Below are 21,180 nucleotides of genomic sequence, written 5' to 3'. Positions count from 1 at the left end.
GAGGAGTCCCAGTCCCCCGATGTGATTGGTCCGTTTGTCTTGGCGCTCGCCTCTGATTGGTCTGTTTGGTTCTGTGCTGACTTTCGATGTCCGGGATGAATGCGGAAGCGTTTGCGGTTTCTGCGTTTTCACGGTATCGGCGCTTATCGTACCTCGATTTTTACCTGGGAGGTTTGGGGTGCGAGCCGGTGATTCCCTTTCGTCACCAACACGAGAGTTACGAGCCCCGTCGTTGGGCATGGCGCTCACCGAAAACGAGGATTGGGAAGTGAAGAAGGAGGTGAAGCCTTGTTTGAAACTTTTAAACCTTTTAAACGATGTCTGTCTGTTTCGGGTCGTGTTCGTTTAAAATGATCACACTGACGGAACAATATATATATATATATATATATATATATATATATATATATATATATATATATATATATATATATATATATATATATATATATATATATCCGTTCCGATCGGTGCATGGCGCTTGTTGCGGGTGGGCAGTGGCATGTGTTACGTGTTGGAGTACTTTTTGACGTATGACGTGTAGGAGTACTTTTTGACGTATGACGTGTAGTACTTTTTGACGTGTGTGACGTGTTGGAGTACTTTTTGACGTGTGTGACGTGTTGGAGTACTTTTTGACGTGTGTGACGTGTTGGAGTACTTTTTGACGTGTGTGACGTGTTGGAGTACTTTTTGACGTGTATGACGTGTAGGAGTACTTTTTGACGTGTGTGACGTGTTGGAGTACTTTTTGACGTATGACGTGTAGGAGTACTTTTTGACGTGTGACGTGTTGGAGTACTTTTTGACGTGTGTGACGTGTTGGAGTACTTTTTGACGTGTGTGACGTGTTGGAGTACTTTTTGACGTGTGTGACGTGTTGGAGTACTTTTTGACGTGTATGACGTGTAGGAGTACTTTTTGACGTGTGTGACGTGTTGGAGTACTTTTTGACGTATGACGTGTAGGAGTACTTTTTGACGTGTGACGTGTTGGAGTACTTTTTGACGTATGACGTGTAGGAGTACTTTTTGACGTGTGACGTGTTGGAGTACTTTTTGACGTATGACGTGTAGGAGTACTTTTTGACGTGTGACGTGTTGGAGTACTTTTTGACGTGTGTGACGTGTTGGAGTACTTTTTGACGTATGACGTGTAGGAGTACTTTTTGACGTATGACGTGTAGTACTTTTTGACGTGTGTGACGTGTTGGAGTACTTTTTGACGTGTGTGACGTGTTGGAGTACTTTTTGACGTGTGTGACGTGTTGGAGTACTTTTTGACGTGTGTGACGTGTTGGAGTACTTTTTGACGTGTATGACGTGTAGGAGTACTTTTTGACGTGTGTGACGTGTTGGAGTACTTTTTGACGTATGACGTGTAGGAGTACTTTTTGACGTGTGACGTGTTGGAGTACTTTTGACGTGTGTGACGTGTTGGAGTACTTTTTGACGTATGACGTGTAGGAGTACTTTTTGACGTGTGACGTGTTGGAGTACTTTTTGACGTGTGTGACGTGTTGGAGTACTTTTTGACGTATGACGTGTAGGAGTACTTTTTGACGTATGACGTGTAGTACTTTGACGTGTGACGTGTTGGAGTACTTTTTGACGTGTGTGACGTGTTGGAGTACTTTTTGACGTGTGTGACGTGTTGGAGTACTTTTTGACGTGTGTGACGTGTAGGAGTACTTTTTGACGTGTGTGACGTGTTGGAGTACTTTTTGACGTGTGTGACGTGTTGGAGTACTTTTTGACATGTGTGACGTGTAGGAGTACTTTTTGACATGTGTGACGTGTTGGAGTACTTTGACATGTGTGACGTGTAGGAGTACTTTTTGACGTGTGACGTGTTGGAGTACTTTTTGACGTGTGTGACGTGTTGGAGTACTTTTTGACACATATGACGTGTAGGAGTACTTTTTGACGTGTGTGACGTGTTGGAGTACTTTTTGACGTGTTGGAGTACTTTGTGACGTGTTGGAGTACTTTTTGACGTGTGTGACGTGTTGGAGTACTTTTTGACGTGTGTGACGTGTTGGAGTACTTTTTGACGTGTGTGACGTGTTGGAGTACTTTTTGACGTGTGTGACGTGTTGGACTACTTTTTGACGTGTATGACGTGTAGGAGTACTTTTTGACGTGTGTGACGTGTTGGAGTACTTTTTGACGTGTGTGACGTGTAGGAGTACTTTTTGACATGTGTGACGTGTTGGAGTACTTTGACATGTGTGACGTGTAGGAGTACTTTTTGACATGTGTGACGTGTAGGAGTACTTTTTGACATGTGTGACGTGTTGGAGTACTTTTTGACACATATGACGTGTAGGAGTACTTTTTGACGTGTGTGACGTGTAGGAGTACTTTTTGACGTGTGTGACGTGTTGGAGTACTTTGACATGTGTGACGTGTAGGAGTACTTTTTGACATGTGTGACGTGTAGGAGTACTTTTTGACATGTGTGACGTGTAGGAGTACTTTTTGACATGTGTGACGTGTTGGAGTACTTTGACATGTGTGACGTGTAGGAGTACTTTTTGACGTGTGTGACGTGTTGGAGTACTTTTTGACACATATGACGTGTAGGAGTACTTTTTGACATGTGTGACGTGTAGGAGTACTTTTTGACATGTGTGACGTGTAGGAGTACTTTTTGACATGTGTGACGTGTTGGAGTATTTTGACATGTGTGACGTGTAGGAGTACTTTTTGACATGTGTGACGTGTAGGAGTACTTTTTGACATGTGTGACGTGTTGGAGTACTTTGACATGTGTGACGTGTAGGAGTACTTTTTGACGTGTGTGACGTGTTGGAGTACTTTTTGACACATATGACGTGTAGGAGTACTTTTTGACATGTGTGACGTGTAGGAGTACTTTTTGACATGTGTGACGTGTAGGAGTACTTTTTGACATGTGTGACGTGTTGGAGTATTTTGACATGTGTGACGTGTAGGAGTACTTTTTGACGTGTGTGACGTGTTGGAGTACTTTTTGACACATATGACGTGTAGGAGTACTTTTTGACGTGTGTGACGTGTTGGAGTACTTTTTGACGTGTTGGAGTACTTTTTGACGTGTTGGAGTACTTTGTGACGTGTTGGAGTACTTTTTGACGTGTGTGACGTGTTGGAGTACTTTTTGACGTGTGTGACGTGTTGGAGTACTTTTTGACGTGTGTGACGTGTTGGAGTACTTTTTGACGTGTTACATGTAGGAGTACTTTTTGACATGTGGTACGTGTATGTTTACTTTTTGACATGTGGTACGTGTAGGAGTACTTTTTGACATGTGTGACGGGTGGCCTGTTTCGTTTGGACCTCGTCAGCGCACACTATACTTCCGAAAGTTTTGCTTGAAAGCCACCCTTGGCAGGATTATCAAAATATCCACCTCTTGGTTGTTAAATCACCAGGAACCCGTGCCATACCGGCACTGTTCAAGAATCATGACTCACAGATGACGTCTGCCAAGCAACCACCTCTTCAAAATCCAATGTAGAGGAGGATATATAAATATATATATATATATATATATATATACACACATATACACACACACACACATATACACACACACACACACACACACACACACACACACACACACACACACACACACACACACACACACACACACACACACACACACACACACACACACACACACACGACTGCACCACCTGTTAGTGTGTGGTCGTATGGCAGCTTAGCTGCTGGGGTAGCTATCATTTATTGAAGCGTGACTGTGTCGCTGATACAGTGCCCCTCTACCAGCACACACACTGGAACTGGTACTCATTTTGCTGACCTCGGAAGGATGACAGGCTCAATCAACCCCCTGGTGTATTAATTCAGCGGCCGACGGGGCTTGAACTCAGGACCCTAGGATCCCAAGCCGCCACCCTAACCACTGAGCCAACACCAGGCTACCACCTGTTTGAAGCCTTGGAGAGTCTTCTGAAGGTAGTTCCACAAAAAGGAGGGAAGATGAACAAAAGAGTGCAGGTGGACACCCCTTACCCAGTTGATGAGGTTTGTGAAGTGTAACCAAGAAGGATTGTATGTTCACTGACTACGACTAAGCATGCACTTCAATTTTAACATCTTCTTTCTCGGTTACAACTCTGAAACCACGTTAACTTTGTGATGGATGCCTGAACATGGTGGCAAGCATCCCCTGTTTGTCAGGAACTTTGCCTCGAATGCTGGTGTGGCACAGATTCATAGCTCCAAAAACAGTTGAAAGGTGGATGCATAACGTATATTATATAGAACTCCAGTCACTTGACCTACATGTATGTATGTATGTATGTATGAAATGTATGTATGTATGTATCCAGTCGCTTGACCTCCATTTATGTAGATAGATTTTAGTCGCTCGACCCACATGTACATCTCCAGTCACTCGACCTCGGGGTGACAGGATGGCCTCGAGGTACACTCACTCGCTTCTCAGCTGTACAGCTTAGAGGCGAGTGGGTTTCTTTCACTTGAATGTGTGTGCCGTCCCGAGGCCAGACATTAAACTGGGCGTCCCGTCTGCCAGCATTAGTCAGTGGACATTAAAGATCCCATTGTGTCCTTTGCAAAGAGAAGGAGCTATCTCTGGCACCATGGACAAATTCCTGCCCGAATCTTAGACGAACTTCAGGCCAACCAGTCAATTCGTGAAAGATCTCGGCCACAAACTTCCCCCACAAGAGTGTGGGAATAATTGTGGCCCCCTCCATTTCCCAATGTTGTTTTTCAGTTCCAGGTACTTGACCATGTTGGCTCTTCTTAAATGATTTAAACCAGTCATTGGGGAATGATCCTTCAAAGATCCCTCAATATTATTTTTTTTAATTATTTTTGATTAGTGTATCTGATTGCACCATGTTGTTTTCAGTATTCACACAAGTTGGAATACTCAAGTCTGGTGTGGAGATTGGGGGCTGGTTCTCACATGAAAGACTTGAAATTCATGGGTAACAGAGCATTTCATTTGAACTTTCATGTAAAAAGCTTCATGCACACAACGACGTGCAAAAATATATAAATAATTATGCAAATGTTAGTCAAAAGAAAGCTGGAGACTATTCAATTAAAGCCGAAAATTTGTGAACACAAGACGACTCGTGTCTATACCGTCGGTTTGGATCACAATCCTCAAGTATGAGTAAGAATGAAAAATATTGACTGGAAGGAAGTGACACTTATCGAACATCCAAGAAAGATGTCCTGGGGCTTGAACCCGTACCAACGATGGACAAGGCTAGTGTGAGCAACGTGGAAATGTGTATCGGAGCACAAGGATCGAAAAATGGAGGAAACCGGAGGATGCGTTCGCTCAACATCGTGCTTACGTAGAGGAGGGTTTAAGGATGAACGAAGATGTGATAGTGGGAGAAAGACCTCCATTTGACCCTATTGTTGCTCCTCGGGTGACAGACAGGAATTGCAGAAGAAGAAGAATAAGGAGACAAATTAGACCCAATTTGGACTCGAGCCAAACATCGCTGACAGGACAAGTCTGGAGACGGTGATGGTTCACGAGCAATGTACACGGTTCGCCTTTTATATTTTTTGACCTTCGAGGGGACGCCACGGGCAAACTGGCAGGAATCGGGAAAAAACATAAATGATGAAAGTTGTCGTACTCGAAGAGCACAACTTGCATACCAACTTTCATTCGAAACAGTTGAAAACCCGAGGAGCTCGATGCCCAATTTATTGATTTTTTTGACATTTTCTAAGTTCGTGACCTTGTGACCTTGACCTTGTGACGAAAATGAAAAATCGAGCTCCGTGGGGCTATGCAGGTGCCATTGGGCTAACCAAATACCGAAACCCCTACCAGATTCGACAAATCCCCTCAGAGAAGATGTAACTTGAAATTGGCTATTCCCTAAAAACACGTTTTTGGGCGTGGCTCCGCCCATAATGGGCGCACCATGCCCATTCTCAGGAAAACACAACTAGATCATGATACAAACCTCGCACCCTAATTTTATCAAGATCGGATCAAAACCCACGGAGATATGCTCGGGACAGACAGAATATATATATATATTATATATATATATATATATATATATATATATATATATATATATATATATATATATATATATATATCGAATATAGTGGTTACTTACTGACTCGTGAACCAATTATTCTTTACCATCTGTCAACCGTGTTTGCACACTACCTGTTGCCCAATAATTTGTGAAATTCTATGTTGGAGTTGCAATGCATGTGTTTGTGCAGCTTTTCCTTTGCTTCCACGATCCAAGCTTTGATCAAGTGAAATTCAAGTTGAAACCCATAAAGGAATTACAAAAAATTTAAGTAGCTGTCATAACATGTTTTCTGGCATCAGACTTTTAAATGATTAAAAACCGGCACTTTTGGTTCCTCTCACTTGACCTGTTTTCATGATTACAAAGGATTTAGACTTTTTTGTTTGTTTGTTTGAATACCAAGTCGAGGCTCGTGCAAGAGCTAATACACAGAAACGTATAACAAGGCAGGAGACGAGGGGTGGGAGATGGAAGCACAAAACGTGGAGAACAAAGGCAATAGGAGATCTATAGAAAGGAGAGGGGTGGGGTGGGGTGGGGTACATGGGGGGAAAACAAGATGGTTCTCCAGGGATATTGAAGAAGGAAAACAGGGAATTTGAAGGAGGTGGGTTTGGGGTGGATTAGCGGGGGTAGAAAAGATCATGGTTTTGGATGGGGGAAGATAAGAGATGGTGGTGAACAGCTGTTTTAAAGACCTGGAGGGAGGAGTTGGATTGAAGAGAATGTGGGAGTTTGTTCTGGAGGTGGGGAAAAAAAGAGAGGAATGAAAGTGAAGGTGAGCAGTGATTCTTGATTTTGGCAGTTTCACCAGAAGGGGCTTTTTAGTGGATCTTAAGCACCCTAAGGAAATGTAGATGGGGGGGGGGCAGATCATAGATAGAACAGGGGGGGGGCAAGGCCAAAGAGGAGATGGCAGAAGATAGAGAGACTACCGACTTGCCTTCGGTGAGAGACCCAAAGACTCGGCTTCATCGCAGGAGATACCAATGATCCTAAAAGCTTTGGTTTCTACAGCGTGAAGTCGAGCTACATGTGAGGCAGGAGTACCACCCCAGAGGGGGGAGCATTGCTCCATCAGACTGTGGATGAAAGCTTTGTAAGTGTTTAAAAGCTTAGACCTGTCAAGGAAGGACGTAGGATGCCCAGTCGGCAACTGGCTGTGGAGGCCAGCTTGGAGATGTGGCTTTCCCAGGAAAGATCATGGCAGATAGAGAGACCCAAAAGCTTGAATGAAAGGACTTCTTCAAGGGGATCGTTGAGAAAGTAGATGGGGTGGAAAGGGGTTCCATGCAGTCCTTTTGGAGAGACATGGTGAGAGTGTGAGATTTGTCAGGATTGAAAGACATGTTCCACGTGTTTGACCAGCTTGTGATTTTATCCAGATCTGCAGAGAGTGAAGAGGCTGCTGCTTGCCGGTCTGAGGGATGACTGAGGGTAGAGTTGTCAGAAAAGAGATAAAGATTTTCCAAAGAATCGGAGAGATCATTAATGAAAACCAGAAAAAGAACAGGGCCCTGAACACTGCCTTGAGGAACTCCAGCCTGGACAGGAAGAGGGCATGAGAGAATTCCATTAAGAGCTACACACTGACTGTGACAGGAGAGGAAGTCTACGAGCCATGAGCGGAGATTGCCTTAGATACCATAAAAGAGTTTGGTGAGCCTTGGATTCAGACAAAACTTGGTGAGCAATGCGGGATGCCAGACAGTATCGAAAAACATTGATGGTTCAAAGATATTTAAACAGGAATAGTGGCCTGCATTCCAACAAAATTTATCTGACATTTATAAAGGCCGACCTCCATTCATTTGTGTGTATAAGGTGGCTGCTGGGAACACAATTTCTGGGAGCCTGGCTGTGCTACTTAAGGTTTAGGGCAGAAATCTGCAAATTGTTCAGTGTGCTGCCAATGGTCATTTTGTCTTTGTTAAAGACACGATGGGATTTTTCAACATCCACCATCAAATGTTGGCATATCCGCCTCCATCTTCACGTCACATCTAATGAACTGTACTTTTTGATGCGATGCCTTGTCTGAGAGGTGGCATGCAGGGTGACTTTATGATGGGGTCGGGGATTTAACCCAGACCAGACAGCGCAAATGTGACTGTGCTACCTATGAGCTGTCCTGCCAACCCAGACATACTTTGATGCACAAGAATAAGTTACAAAAGGACTGAGCGCAGGTTTTATTATCATCATTGAGGTGCCGAAATCTGTGCATGGAGGAGCTCAACATCAGAGGGTAGCAGGTTCACAGACTGGTAGAGGACCAAATGTAACGGGGAGACGAAAATGCGTCTAATACGATTGGCCGAAAGGAAAGGGGAATGGCTTGGCGAGTAGAATTGATCAGGGGTGGTTATGGAACAAAGCACGAGATGACCCGAGGCAGCATGCGTTGAAGATGGAGGGTCACGAGACAGTAGAAACGGGCAGTCTGTTTTGTTTTTTGGACTACGGTGAACTCCCTGTATGATGTTCTCTTCCAGGCTCTCCTCAACCTGTTGGGCTACTTGTGTGATCAGCTACGAGCTGAGCGGCACTTTGACTACCTTCGATCTTTTCGCATCATCAGCCGCAGCGACACCGAGGAGATCGGTCACAAGGCGAGTCTTTTTGCCTTCGGGATGCATAACTACCGCAAATTTGGATCATGTCCAAGTTATCAGTGCCCCTTCCGGAGTGTGCAGTTGGCTGCACCGCTCGTGGTTTGAGGTGTCCTGCAAGCCCTATGGGCTCGACTGGCCTTAAGGACAGTTGGACAACGTTGTCCGATATACCGATATTGGATGTCCAATAACGATATGTATAATATATTAATGTCTAATTTAACCATAAGCATATTTTGAACCTTGAATGTTCATTATGTCCAATTTAGAGACCATTGATCAATCCTGGTTTAAAATCCGTGTATTCTCTTCACCTTGTGTCTGTGTGTCTGTGTGTTGTTGTCAAGGGCCATACTTTTCTTATGGAGGAGGTGTGTCTGTGTGTGACCGGTATCTTGCTAGTTCACCGAATAAATGAATAACAACTAGAAGGGCACTCGGTAGAGCGCATACCTCTGCCACGTAATGCCTGATCCATGAGAGCATATCGGGCCCAATTCATTTTTGAAATATCATGCTTTCCAGCACTAGATCGTTTTTGTCCCCATCTCTCAATGGTGAAGAATCACTTAAAAAAATTCTAGTAGCCAGATCCAGATCTGGATCTTCACCAAAGTCGAATCGGTTCATCCTTGTCACCACCCAACCTATCCACAAAGTTTCATCTGGATCCATCCACAACATTGAGATATCCTGTACACAAACAGACAAACGGGTGAAAACATAATCTCCTTCACCTTCAGTGGCGGAGGTAACAAGCAGAGTACCCGCCCTAAGGGCGATCTTGTTCCAAGCATGCAACACGTTCTTCTGAGATGATCCTTTGTTTGGGTGTTGTGTAGGCAAAAAACTAAAAAAAACACCTGGGTTACATGTAAGAAGCAAAAACATACCTACTGATTATAATTTAAAACACTTCACTGCACTGGAAAATGTGGGGACAGGAATACTGGACTGTAAACGATGGAGACTTGTAATACCCTCTCCCACCTGGAGGTGGCGCTACACGATACGCATTTACATCGAGAATTTGCGTCCTCCCCCCCCCCGCCCCCAAGACCACCAGCAAAGATGAACACACCCCTATACATTAATTGTGGTTATGTTGATCCTATGTAGCAAGTATGGATGTAATGTGTCCAGAACTGTAGGAGTAGTCGCGCGACAAACAAACACACAAACACCGGTCCGTGCATTATCGTAAGGATGCTTAGACAGGTTAACATTCACAATAAATAGTGCTGTAATGATATGTCTACATGTGGGAATTTATTTGATGACGAATTGACCTCGCACATTCCCGAAGGAACATAAAAAGCTATTGTAACCGTGCTGTGTGCGTCAGTCAGTCAGTCCATCTGTGAGTGCGAGTTTGCACCGATTCTCAGATCTACTGTAATATATATATATATATATATATATATATATATATATATATATATATATATATATATATATATATATATATATATATATATATATATATATATATATATATGTATATATGTATATATATATATATATGTATATATGTATATATATATATATATATATATATATATATATATATATATATATATATATATATATATATATGTATATATATATATATATATATATATATATATATATATATATATATATATATGTATATATATATATGTATATATATATATATATGTATATATGTATATATATATATATATATGTATATATATATATATATATATATATATATGTATATATATATGTATATATATATATATATGTATATATGTATATATATATATATATATATATATATATATATATATATATATATATATATATATATATATATATATGTATATATATATATATATATATGTATATATATATATATATATATATATGTATATATATATATATATATATCCCAGCGGTGCTTTACTTTGTGAAATGCTTTGTCGTAAATGTACAGAACCTGGGCTCACAACGTCATTTAGTCCAGGAGAATTAGAGTTGAACAAGAAAATAAATAGTACTAAGCTAATATTTTTCAGCATAGTTGCAAAATACCCAATTGAACAACATATCAAAAGTCCCGAAGTTTCCCATGTGTGCTTTCTTCACAACGAGGCTAATTGTGTGCGTGTGTATGCCTGTGACCACGATAACTCAAAAAGTTGTGGATCTATTATGACAAAACTTGACATGCTTATTGAGTCGTTTAGAAGAATCAAGTTTTAATTTATTTAAAATTTATTTAAAAAAATTGGACAAATCGGACTATATTGGGTCGCCGAAATAGGTGACCCTTATTGTCAGTAATTCTGTCTGTTTGTTTGGATGTTTGTTTGTTCGTTTGTCATCAGCACAATTGGTAGTAAACGTGGGCCGATTTTGACCTAACTCGGGTGGTAGGTACATCTTATGACCTCGTGCTTTGGAAATTGTGATGGTTGCTAGGGACGCTTTGGTTCCTTAGCAACAACCGAAAAACCTTCAAAATCGGTACCGTTCACGCGAAATCAATTCCGAAAGCCATTATCCCACGTAGGGTTATGAAATTTGGCATGAATGATCTACAGGTGATGCTATCAAATATATTCCGGTTTTTGTGATATATGGAATACTTTACCTGCAGCGCCCCTTACAATTAGGGTATGCGTGAAAATTGGCGAAAATTGAAGGCTCCCTAGCGACCAAGTGAGTGCATCGATACGAATGAAACTTTGCAGGTTCATGGTACTGAATGAGTACTACAACTTTTCCTCAGGACATATTGACCGATTTCGCTTAGGTCAGGGGTCAAAGGTCAATTCGTGCAAAAATCGATATGCGAGAGCTGGAGGTGCCTTCGCGCCAAATGCTACTCCTCCTAGGGTTATGGTCGGATGGTCATGAAAATTCACACTAATCGTCTGGAATACATTGTGCACAAACTATCGAGCCGGATTTTCTATTTAGATCTTTGTTCACCCACAGCACCCCCTCGAACTTTGGGGATTTCTGATTTCAAACCGCATTTTCGGTACTTTTCATTCAAATGGATACCGAGTTATCAGTAGATGGAACTGGATGAGATTTGATATGCATAATCTTAAGGTGATTCCCTATCTGTTATATGACATCCATTTTGCTCTATATCTTATAGTTTCAATGCTCGGCGACCCATCGCCGCCTACTGGCTTGTTTAGATATCTGTTTGTCCGTCTGTCTAAAAAATGCCATTTTTCTAAAATAAGTCGTGGATGTATTTGGATTAAACTTGCTGTATATACTCAAGCTATCGAGTGGACCTCCCGATTAAAATTATTGATCAATCGGACAATATTTGGATGTCCATCTGTCCGTCAACAGCATTTATGAATTGATCCATTTTGATGAAATTTGGTACACATACGAAACATTAAATTTTTATTTAATCAATGCAGGTTGGACAGTTTGCAATAAGTTGCAAAACAATGAAGACATGAGAGAAATTCTGAACAAACGATTGTGTACAATCAATTGAAATATGGATTTGCTTGCCACAAAGTCTCTTTAGGATCTCGCTTGTGTTAGTTATTACTTCCACCACGGATGGATGGAGGTTATGCTTTCACTCCTGTCTGTCTGTCTGTGAGCAGTATATCTCAAAAAGTCATGGACGGATTCGGAGAAAACTTGGTGGACAGGTTAGGTGTGTGACAAGGAAGAATCGATTCAATGCTTGTGAAGATCTGGATGCGGATACTCAAACTTTTCAAGTGATTCTTCACCATTGAGTGATCAGGCTAAAAACTACACATAGCACGATATTCAAAAGTTATGGATGTATTTGGACAAAGCCTGGTTGACAGGTTGGGTGTATGACGAGAACAAGCTGATTAGATCTTTCCTCAGGTACAGGTGTATATCCAGCCTCTCAGGGGGTTACAAAACGTAAACTGCTCAACCTGGTGGAGGTGTGCGCTCTTCCACGTGCTGTTCTCATCTATTTCTGTTACTCCCAGGTTCTCAACATCGGGTGCATGACAACATGACATGCCCAAGCAATTAAATGCACATTCTTGAACACGCCATTCCTGTTTTACTACATCGACATGCCTTCCCGCATCCTGTTTTACGTGCACAGGTGACAAAGTTGATAAGTTTCTGTGTAGCAGCAGGTTGGTCTGTGGCGTTCGGAATTGGTGTATGTTCATGAGCTTGCCATCCCCGCTCGGTCGGAGACAACTTGTCCCATCCATTCCAAGCTCTGCACATACACTCTGTGTAAATGCTGACAGGCCACGGTGCTTGTAGGTAGGTGGGATGCCGGCGAGTTGAAAGGTTCCATTCAGTGATGTTCTTGTGCCTCCACGTTTATATACACAGCAGTATTCGTTTGGTGTGGGAAAACATCTCTGCACCATATAACGCGAGAAAAAAAAGTTTTCCCCTGAAAGGGCGACTTCATTGTGACGCATCCAATTGAGGATAGAGATCACTGTTGGAACGAGCTAACATCAAGGCTTTGCGTTTCCCCCTGATTGTGGAGTGCTGATGTTGTATCACACCCTGTGAATAGGTAAATTAAGTCTGTGCTGTTTCACATTACCCATGATGCATTTTGGATTTCCTTTACATTGAACAGTGTCATCGGCTTGCTGTGGCAGAGCATATACAAAATGGTGGAAGAAGTTGCTCGGGCTACAAGCATGATTTATAGATCTGTATCGGTTCCAACCACCACTGGAGAATCACTTGCCGTGGTCATTTGAAGTGTGGTGAACACATAGTAAGTGTGTCAGTATCTGACTCTGCATGGTTCACAAAGATTCCAGCATTCTCAAGAATCGGAGTTCGTGCGCATCTTGTTGCTCCCGTTTCCAAGGAACTCTTTCTGTGATGTCACAGTTTGCAAATTGGGTGAAACAAAGATATCTGCAGAAGTGCATTTCTTCGCTCTTTGAGTCTGCTCTGCTGACTTGGTTGACGGTCCATCGTAGCTCTCGAAAACAATAGTTTAACTTTCTCCAGATACGTACTTCTTTTAACCATCTTTACCCACTACTTTGTAATGATTGAGAATGTAGGACTTGTAGGATGCAAAAAACTCCTGGTGGGACAAAGGTTGTGGCCAAACTATAGCACAAAGCAGATACCCCCATCGAACACAAGAGCCTCATCAGTGGAGAAGGTCAACGGGATGACCATGTGCCTCGTGGTTGCAGCAGGTTGATCGGCATCTCAAGGAGATGGGGATGGGCCAGGCGTCTGCCTGGGGGATGGCCAGACGGAGGCCCCTGGAGTACCGATGGAAAGTGGACGCAGCGACACGCTGTTCCAGTGCATGCTTACATACCTAACCTAAGCCAACACAAAAAATGGAATCATCAGGAATTGTTTTCTGACTGCTGACCAGTGATTTCATCATCGTTCTCAGAGCACTTTTTGTTGTTTTCTGCAGCTGGCCATCTAAAGAGAGTAAGGGGGGGTTGCAGAACCAGTTCATACTGTAGGAAAGTTTCCAACTCAGAACTTGTGTTCAGAATACAGGTTATCCTGCTGAAGACCAAGGAAGGATTTGACAACTTCTTCCCGTCGTACTTCGATTGTGCTTTTCATGGCGCCAAGTGGTTTCACTTTATCCTTGTGGTATGGAGTGATCTCGGCATAGGTCTTTCCTGTCAATTTGATCATTGCAGACTGACTGCTCTGAACAGCACGGTCACAATTCACAGAACGATCTGCTGCAATCCCAGGTGCGATGCTCACCACGAGCCCTGATTCACGTAAAACAAATGGTGGTTGAAGCGACTAAGATCAGTGTTGTCCTTGAGCTCACTGGCTGGATGCAGGTGTTTATGTTGTTCCGACGTTCCTGACTGCACTGCAGTAAATGTCTCCAATGCGTTGCAGATGGGAACACATCTTGGAAATGCATGCACCCATTTGGCAGTATGCTGTTAGTCATTCCACGACTACGTGTCATCCCACCAGATGTTTTCGATAGCCGCATGAGGAACTTCTCGGCGGTTTGGTCAGAGAACACTCCATCCCAGAACTTGTCTGATTGCCGAATTGTAAAGTAGCCCTTCTTGGTGAACTCCTCTGCAGGCATCTTGTGTAGAAGTTCCTTTATTTGTTGGATTTTCAAATCGGTCGACTTGCCATAAACAAGACATCCTGCTGCATGAAAATGTGGCAGCATCTGACCGATACCTTTAAATATGGAGTTGCCAATCACCTGTTCTTTCAGCCCATATGAACATGCGCATGAGATATACTTGCTTATACAGTAGTACTGAATTCAGAGTTTGGCGGTCCTGCTCATGCCGGCAGCACGTTCACATGATTCAGAGATAATGTTGCTAACTTGTTTGACACTCTTTGTGAACGATTTCATCAGGGTGGCAATACTGATAGAGTAGCGACCTATGCGGTGTATTCAATCGTTCCTTGTTGATTTCATCCATGCAGCCCAGTGTTTGAAGCTTAGTTTTCATGATTGCTGCCTGGTTAGAAAATGGGCGCGCAAAGCAAAGCGCGTGAGTATGCGTACCACTCATGCACAACCGAGCCCTTTGCATATCGCGATTCCTGCAGTTGTTCAAGGCCACATGCACACATGATACTCCCAGTGGAAGCGATACAAGACACGAGTAAGTGGAAGCCACCAAGTCGAAGGAAAACGTTTCCTAATTCCTCTGATGCTGCCACAATCGCTGCTGCCTTAACGTAGGGAGGTTGAGCGAATGTTACAGGACATGTGAGAGTGCCCTGGTTTACACACTTATTTTGAGTAAAGTGTGAGGTAGTAACAGATGGTACTGGGTTCGGTGGGATATCAATTAATGGAAGGATCGAAGCACTTACACTCTGCTTTTGGCATAAACACCGCCTCGCGTCGCTACCTGGATAGAGCCAGTCCTTGACAGCCGAGAAGTAACCTCGCCAACATATCCCACAAGTGAGAGTATCTTACTGCATTAGCCAACTTGAATGTTTGTAGTTTGAGTCAATACATGACAAATAGCTGTCATATGGTACAAGCTGATGGTATCTCTCCACCTCTGAAATATCAAGTCAATATGTCAAACATTTTTTGTTTTATGGTGAAAGTGGAATGTCTCAAGTTTGTACCTTTTTAGACGGAAGCACAAAATAGTTGATATGTTGATGTCTGCTGTGACAAAAGCACACACAGGAAACATGGGGACTTTGGGGAGGTTGTTTCTCATGATGATTTAAAATGTTACTGAAAAGTTCAGCTTGGTACTATTCATTTCTGGGTTAGGCCTACACTATTTTTGACCTAATGCTCTTGGATTAATTAGGCAAGTGCAGATTAACAAACAGGTCAACCCACAAAAAAAATCGTTTAACAAGTTTAAAAATAGTTGTTGTGTTTTCATAACTTGTATTGCACGAGTATTATGATGCGTTGGCATTAGATTCATCTATCACAACCACAACAATGATGAAGCAAGGATACTGTAAACAATAGATTAATAAAGCATCAAGCAAGCTTGGTTAAGGAAAGGGTTAAAGGAGGCAGACTTGTTTTTTTGAAACATCAAGGAGCATAATATCCACCAGGTGGTCACCTACAGTTGTGCTGTCTTTTTCACTCCATAGATTACATCGAGATGTCGAGCAGAGTGCCTGATCGACCACGTGGCCTCACATCCCAAAGGTTTTGATACGCTGATGGGTTCGCTGCAACGTGACGGCACACAGCCGCATGTGCAGCAGCGCCTCCGCAATGAGTACCAACGCTGTTACAATGCTCACGTTGCAAGCAAACAAGGTATGACGTCGTGATCAACTGCCCAAAATCTCACGGGCATTGCATGGGTGAAACTCTTCTGTATTTTTAACGACCGATGGCAATATGGAGGTTTCCGATTTTCAACAGAAGAACAAGCTGTGTTTATGGGTAATTGGGGTGCTATTCCTATTTGCGGATTTCTTAACCCATTTCATCTGGATGGGATGTATGGCTAAACACTCTCTTGTATTCCAACACATCATTACCGCGATATTGTAAATTGCTCCCACGTAGTGTTTTTTTAATGCGGTATTTTTGCAGAAGTTAGCTGGATGTGGGAGCTTACAAGTGTGGTTACTGTGATCAGATGTCAGCCAGGCAGGGGAATGTCGGTAAATATGGTATGGCCACGGAAATAGCGCCCATTGTAAGATTTTTCCGTCCCCTACTATAAACTTCATGGAATATACTGAAGTGCCGTTTTCACATTGCATGAAGTAAAGACGGGATTCCACTGCACACAAGTACAAAGGACAAAATCTGACTGTTTGTTGGTCATGGTGAAGTTTGTGATTACGTCGATACGATGCCGATAAATCTTAACAAGAAACTTTGACCACACCACATCCAATTATATAAAATAAGGCAATTGTCCGTATGTTTGTGTGTACCTCTGAAAATCATACAAAAAAAAATAAAACATGCTTGTGCCATCTCTACCAAATTTTGCTGAATTGCTGGGGGTGCATGGGGTTAAGCCACAGATATAAAATAAATCCCACACATAGTTTAACTACTTACCCCTGCTGGAGGGAGCAGGTATTGACGCAATATTTTACTCCCAAAGGCAACGGGTATTACGAGTTGAATAAATGTGTCAGGCTCTTCACTTGGTTTCACTGGAGGGAGAGGGGAGGTGTGGATGAGAACAGTGTGGTAGGCACAAGTACATAACGAGTGTTTTAAATGAATAGAAAACTAGAACGGAACTCGGTAGAGTGCATACCTCCACCAAGCTGAACAGTTTACGTTTTACATCCCACTGATAGACCAGACACGGACTTGAACTCAAAAATCGAATCGACTCGTTCTTGTCACCTACCCAACTCATCCATCAAGTTTTGTCATAATTTGTTCACGTTTTGAAATATATCATGCTGTCTATCGTTTTTGGCCCCATCGCTTAGTCGTGAAGAATCACTTTAAAAATCTCGTATCTCGATCCAGATCTTCACCAAAATCGAATCATTTTGTTCGTCACACACACACACACACACACACACACACACACACACACACACACACACACACACACACACACACACACACACACACACACACACACACACACACACACACACACACACACACCCAACCTGTCCACAAAATTTTGTCTGAATCCTCCATAACCTTTTGAGATATCCTACTCACAGACAAACAGGAAAACACAACCACTGTCCACGTTCGGTAGCAGAGGTAATTGATATTTTATCTTTTTATTACGATTCTCAGGACATGGCTGAAATATTTTGATTTAAAAAAAAATTTTTTTTTTAATTCCAAATGCATTTCATAAACTGATCTGAATGTAAATGCATCATTGTCTTCTCTTTAAGAGTTGTGCACAGCACACTAATTTGCATAATGTCTATTACTCACTTTTATTTGTTTAATAAACTTTAAAGTGCCTGCTCAGTAAACATAGCAGTTCATGTGATGAGATTATTGTTTTGATTGGTCTTGTTTACTTGTGTCAATATAAAAAGTGCTTGATGGATTGTTGCAGCTGGAGGGAAAGCTGTGAGTGAATGCACCCACTGGCCTGTGGTGGCACACCCCGAAGGAGAATGCAGTCTTGAGTCAAAGCTGAACACTGGCTGCAACAACTACCGACACAGCGTCAGCCTGCCCGATGGGCAACAAAGCTGCAACGAGTCGATTAAACGGAGTATGAGCAAGAGTTTGAGTCAACCGCCGGTCTCAATGGCCAACTGGTCTGTTTCGGACAAACACCCCACATCCGGAACGGCCGACGGCAGCACCTCACCCACCAGACGGATCGACAGCCATGCCGTAGCGCCACAGTCCATGTGGGGACAAGCAACTGAAAACGAGGACGGTTCCGCGCCGCAGAGCTTGCACAGTCAGGTCGAAGTGGAGAAACAACCGTTGGGTGGAATAACGACTCGTGTTTGGCCGCTCGGTTTGGGACCGAATCGACTGCCACGGCCCGGCGAGCTTGGTGGTCCGGCACTGCCACCAGAGCTGCTCGCGAAAAGGGGTGAGACCCCGTCTCATGAATGAACGATTTGAGGTGTCGAGCCTCAATGTCTCCCCTTTGGCTTTCTTTTCCTCTTGCGGTTTTATAACTATTAATCATATATATAATATAGAACTTGGAACTTCACCTGATTGCATTAACCATGTATCAAAATTGGTATTTCTAGTCTCAGAGGATTGAAAATAGACTGAATTGTAATAGGTTGGACAAATAATGTACCACAAGAATCACGAGTTGGATTCCTCAATAGAATCACCTTGTTGTACGACGTGCGTTTGGTGCACGGAGTAAGAGGAATGAATGATGTGTCTGTGTTGCTTGGACAATCAAGTATCATGGTTATGCTGGGTTTGGAGATTGCAAAGAGATGGAGGGAAGAGTTCAGACAGGTTTTATATTTATTTTTAGATTCTTGGTTTTATGGCAGGGAAAAGGACTTGAAAAGTCTTTTGAAAGACCAGTCAACACCCGCTTCCCTACAGGAGCGAGAGAATTTATTTTCCGAATTGGCATAGTTTCCCACCTTCAATACCCCCTCACCAACACGGGTCTGCGGTTAGACCATTTGCACTGTGATAATTGCAAGTCATCTCCCCCCCCCCCTTTGGAAGGGGTTGGGGTGGGGGTGGGGGGGATTATTTAATGGCCATGACCACCTCAAGCACAAATGCAAAATTTGGAGGTCAGCCAAGCTGTTTGATTCTATAAGGAACAGATATTGCCTTATTTTATATTGTGGGATAGGATATGCTCCCCTCATCTCCGTCACCCTGTGAAACCAACAAAGCATGGCGCTTCGTTAAGTACGTGGCGAGGCCACGTGTTGGAGATCTTTGCATGGTTTATAAATTAGTATGTAATAGAACAAGTGTGATGGGTGACCTTTGACCTCATGGGTCAAAGGTGACCATAACGCCAGAATATTTTTATTGGGCAAGATCTTGATCCACATGGATTGTTACTTTGGCAGACAGTGAGGTGAAACCAAATCCTTTGTTTTTAGGTCATCTCTACCGCGATGACCTAATAAAGCCGGACCAAATGTCCGTCCGTCAACAATTTTTTCTTTCCGATCTTGATGAAACTTAGTATGTGGGTAGAGGTCGATGAGTGTTGCACAACGATACAACTTTTGTCCGGGTTCAAGGTCAGGGTCAAGGTCACGAGGTCACGTAATTTATAAAAAGCCATTTTCAATACCTATGTAGTCTGCCATTCTACAAGATATTCGGCAACTGTTTATTGATTATTATGATAGTAAAAAATATTATCTTGTATCTAACCGGACAGATTTTTGAATTTCCGTCCCGTTTGGCCACCACGTAACCTGGAAGATGGTCAAAAACACCTCCCGGTACAAAGAAAACTTTTTACTTCCGATCTTGATGAAATTTGGTATGTGGGTCGAGGTCGATGAGTGATACCCAACGACATTTTTTTCCCGGATTCGAGGTCAGGGTCAAGGTCACGAAAGTCGCCATTTTCAAAACCTATCTAGTCTGTCATTTTAGGAGATATCTGGCAACGGTTCATCGATTATGATAGTAAAAAAACATTATAGAGATGACCGTCACCCCCACACGGGGGTAATTTTTTATATTTTTTATTTTTATTTTTTAATCTGCTATCAAGATAAATTAATTGTGTACACGTGGTTTCAGAATTGTAAAAAATATTTTTGGTAATATTTCGTGTAAATGTCAACCCTAAACTTTCTGCAGGTCTTGCCCTTTGTTTCAGTAATGAATGCACAATTTGAGGTGTGGTTAAAAATCTTCAATCCGAATACTACTACTTTGATTGCCCCAATTATTCCCACCTTGTGTGAGCAGCTAGAGAACGTTTTTCACCAGTCTTAAATGAACTAGATGGTCAACAAAGTGATGGGAATTTAAAATCCTTAACATCCACAAACCAGGTTAGTAGTCATAAAATCCTGTGCAACATGCTTCCATTGAATGACAGACATTGATATATTGCCATGCATGTGAATCGCCAGGATGCCAGTTTATAGCTGGGTTAGGATTCAAACCCTGCCGCGACAGCTCTGCGGGTAATGTGGAAATTTCAATCCAAACCGATGCAAACTGGAAATCTTTTACGAAAGTGCAATTCCGAGAGTTTATGGTCTTGCTGTCATTGAAGTGTGATGCTCAATATTGTTTGAGCTTACAAGACAAGAAGGTTGTCCTTTGGTTTCAAAGCTGCTGTTTATCGATTTCTCGACCTACCTCTCCTTTGGACCTTTAGCCAAAATTCCAATATTATTGGCCCATCTTTGAAGCTCTTAAGCAAAATATTTTGGCATCAAATCATCCATTCTAAATTTTGCCAAAAAAGGGTTTTGCTTTGAAATGGTAGTAATTTTCAAAGGACATTTTAGCAAATTGGGTTGTGCTTTGAAGATACAAGCTATATTTGGTTCATTACGTGGCTTCTTGCTGCCAACGCTGAGTGTATCTCTATCTCTGGAATCGAATAAAAATCTTGTGTGCCTTGG

The 21,180-nt window shown here is 42.4% G+C and overlaps 1 protein-coding gene across 1 annotated transcript; it reads left to right on the top strand.

Moving 5' to 3' along the window:
- Positions 1-56: 56 nt before the first annotated feature.
- Positions 57-21,180, top strand: BCL10 (BCL10 immune signaling adaptor). The gene is made up of 4 exons (XM_085882305.1): positions 57-280; positions 8,560-8,676; positions 16,267-16,438; positions 18,186-21,180. The coding sequence occupies exons 1-4, from the start codon at positions 239-241 to the stop codon at positions 18,701-18,703; spliced, it is 849 nt and encodes a 282-aa protein (XP_085738431.1). The 5' UTR covers positions 57-238; the 3' UTR covers positions 18,704-21,180.

The sequence above is a fragment of the Eptatretus burgeri genome, chromosome 5 (genome assembly GCF_056783735.1).
Source record: "Eptatretus burgeri isolate ZD-2024b chromosome 5, Ebu_testis_v1, whole genome shotgun sequence".
Classification (NCBI taxonomy): Eukaryota; Metazoa; Chordata; class Myxini; order Myxiniformes; family Myxinidae; genus Eptatretus; species Eptatretus burgeri.
Note: the sequence above shows the minus strand (reverse complement) of the source record. Positions and strands in the feature narration are given on the sequence as shown.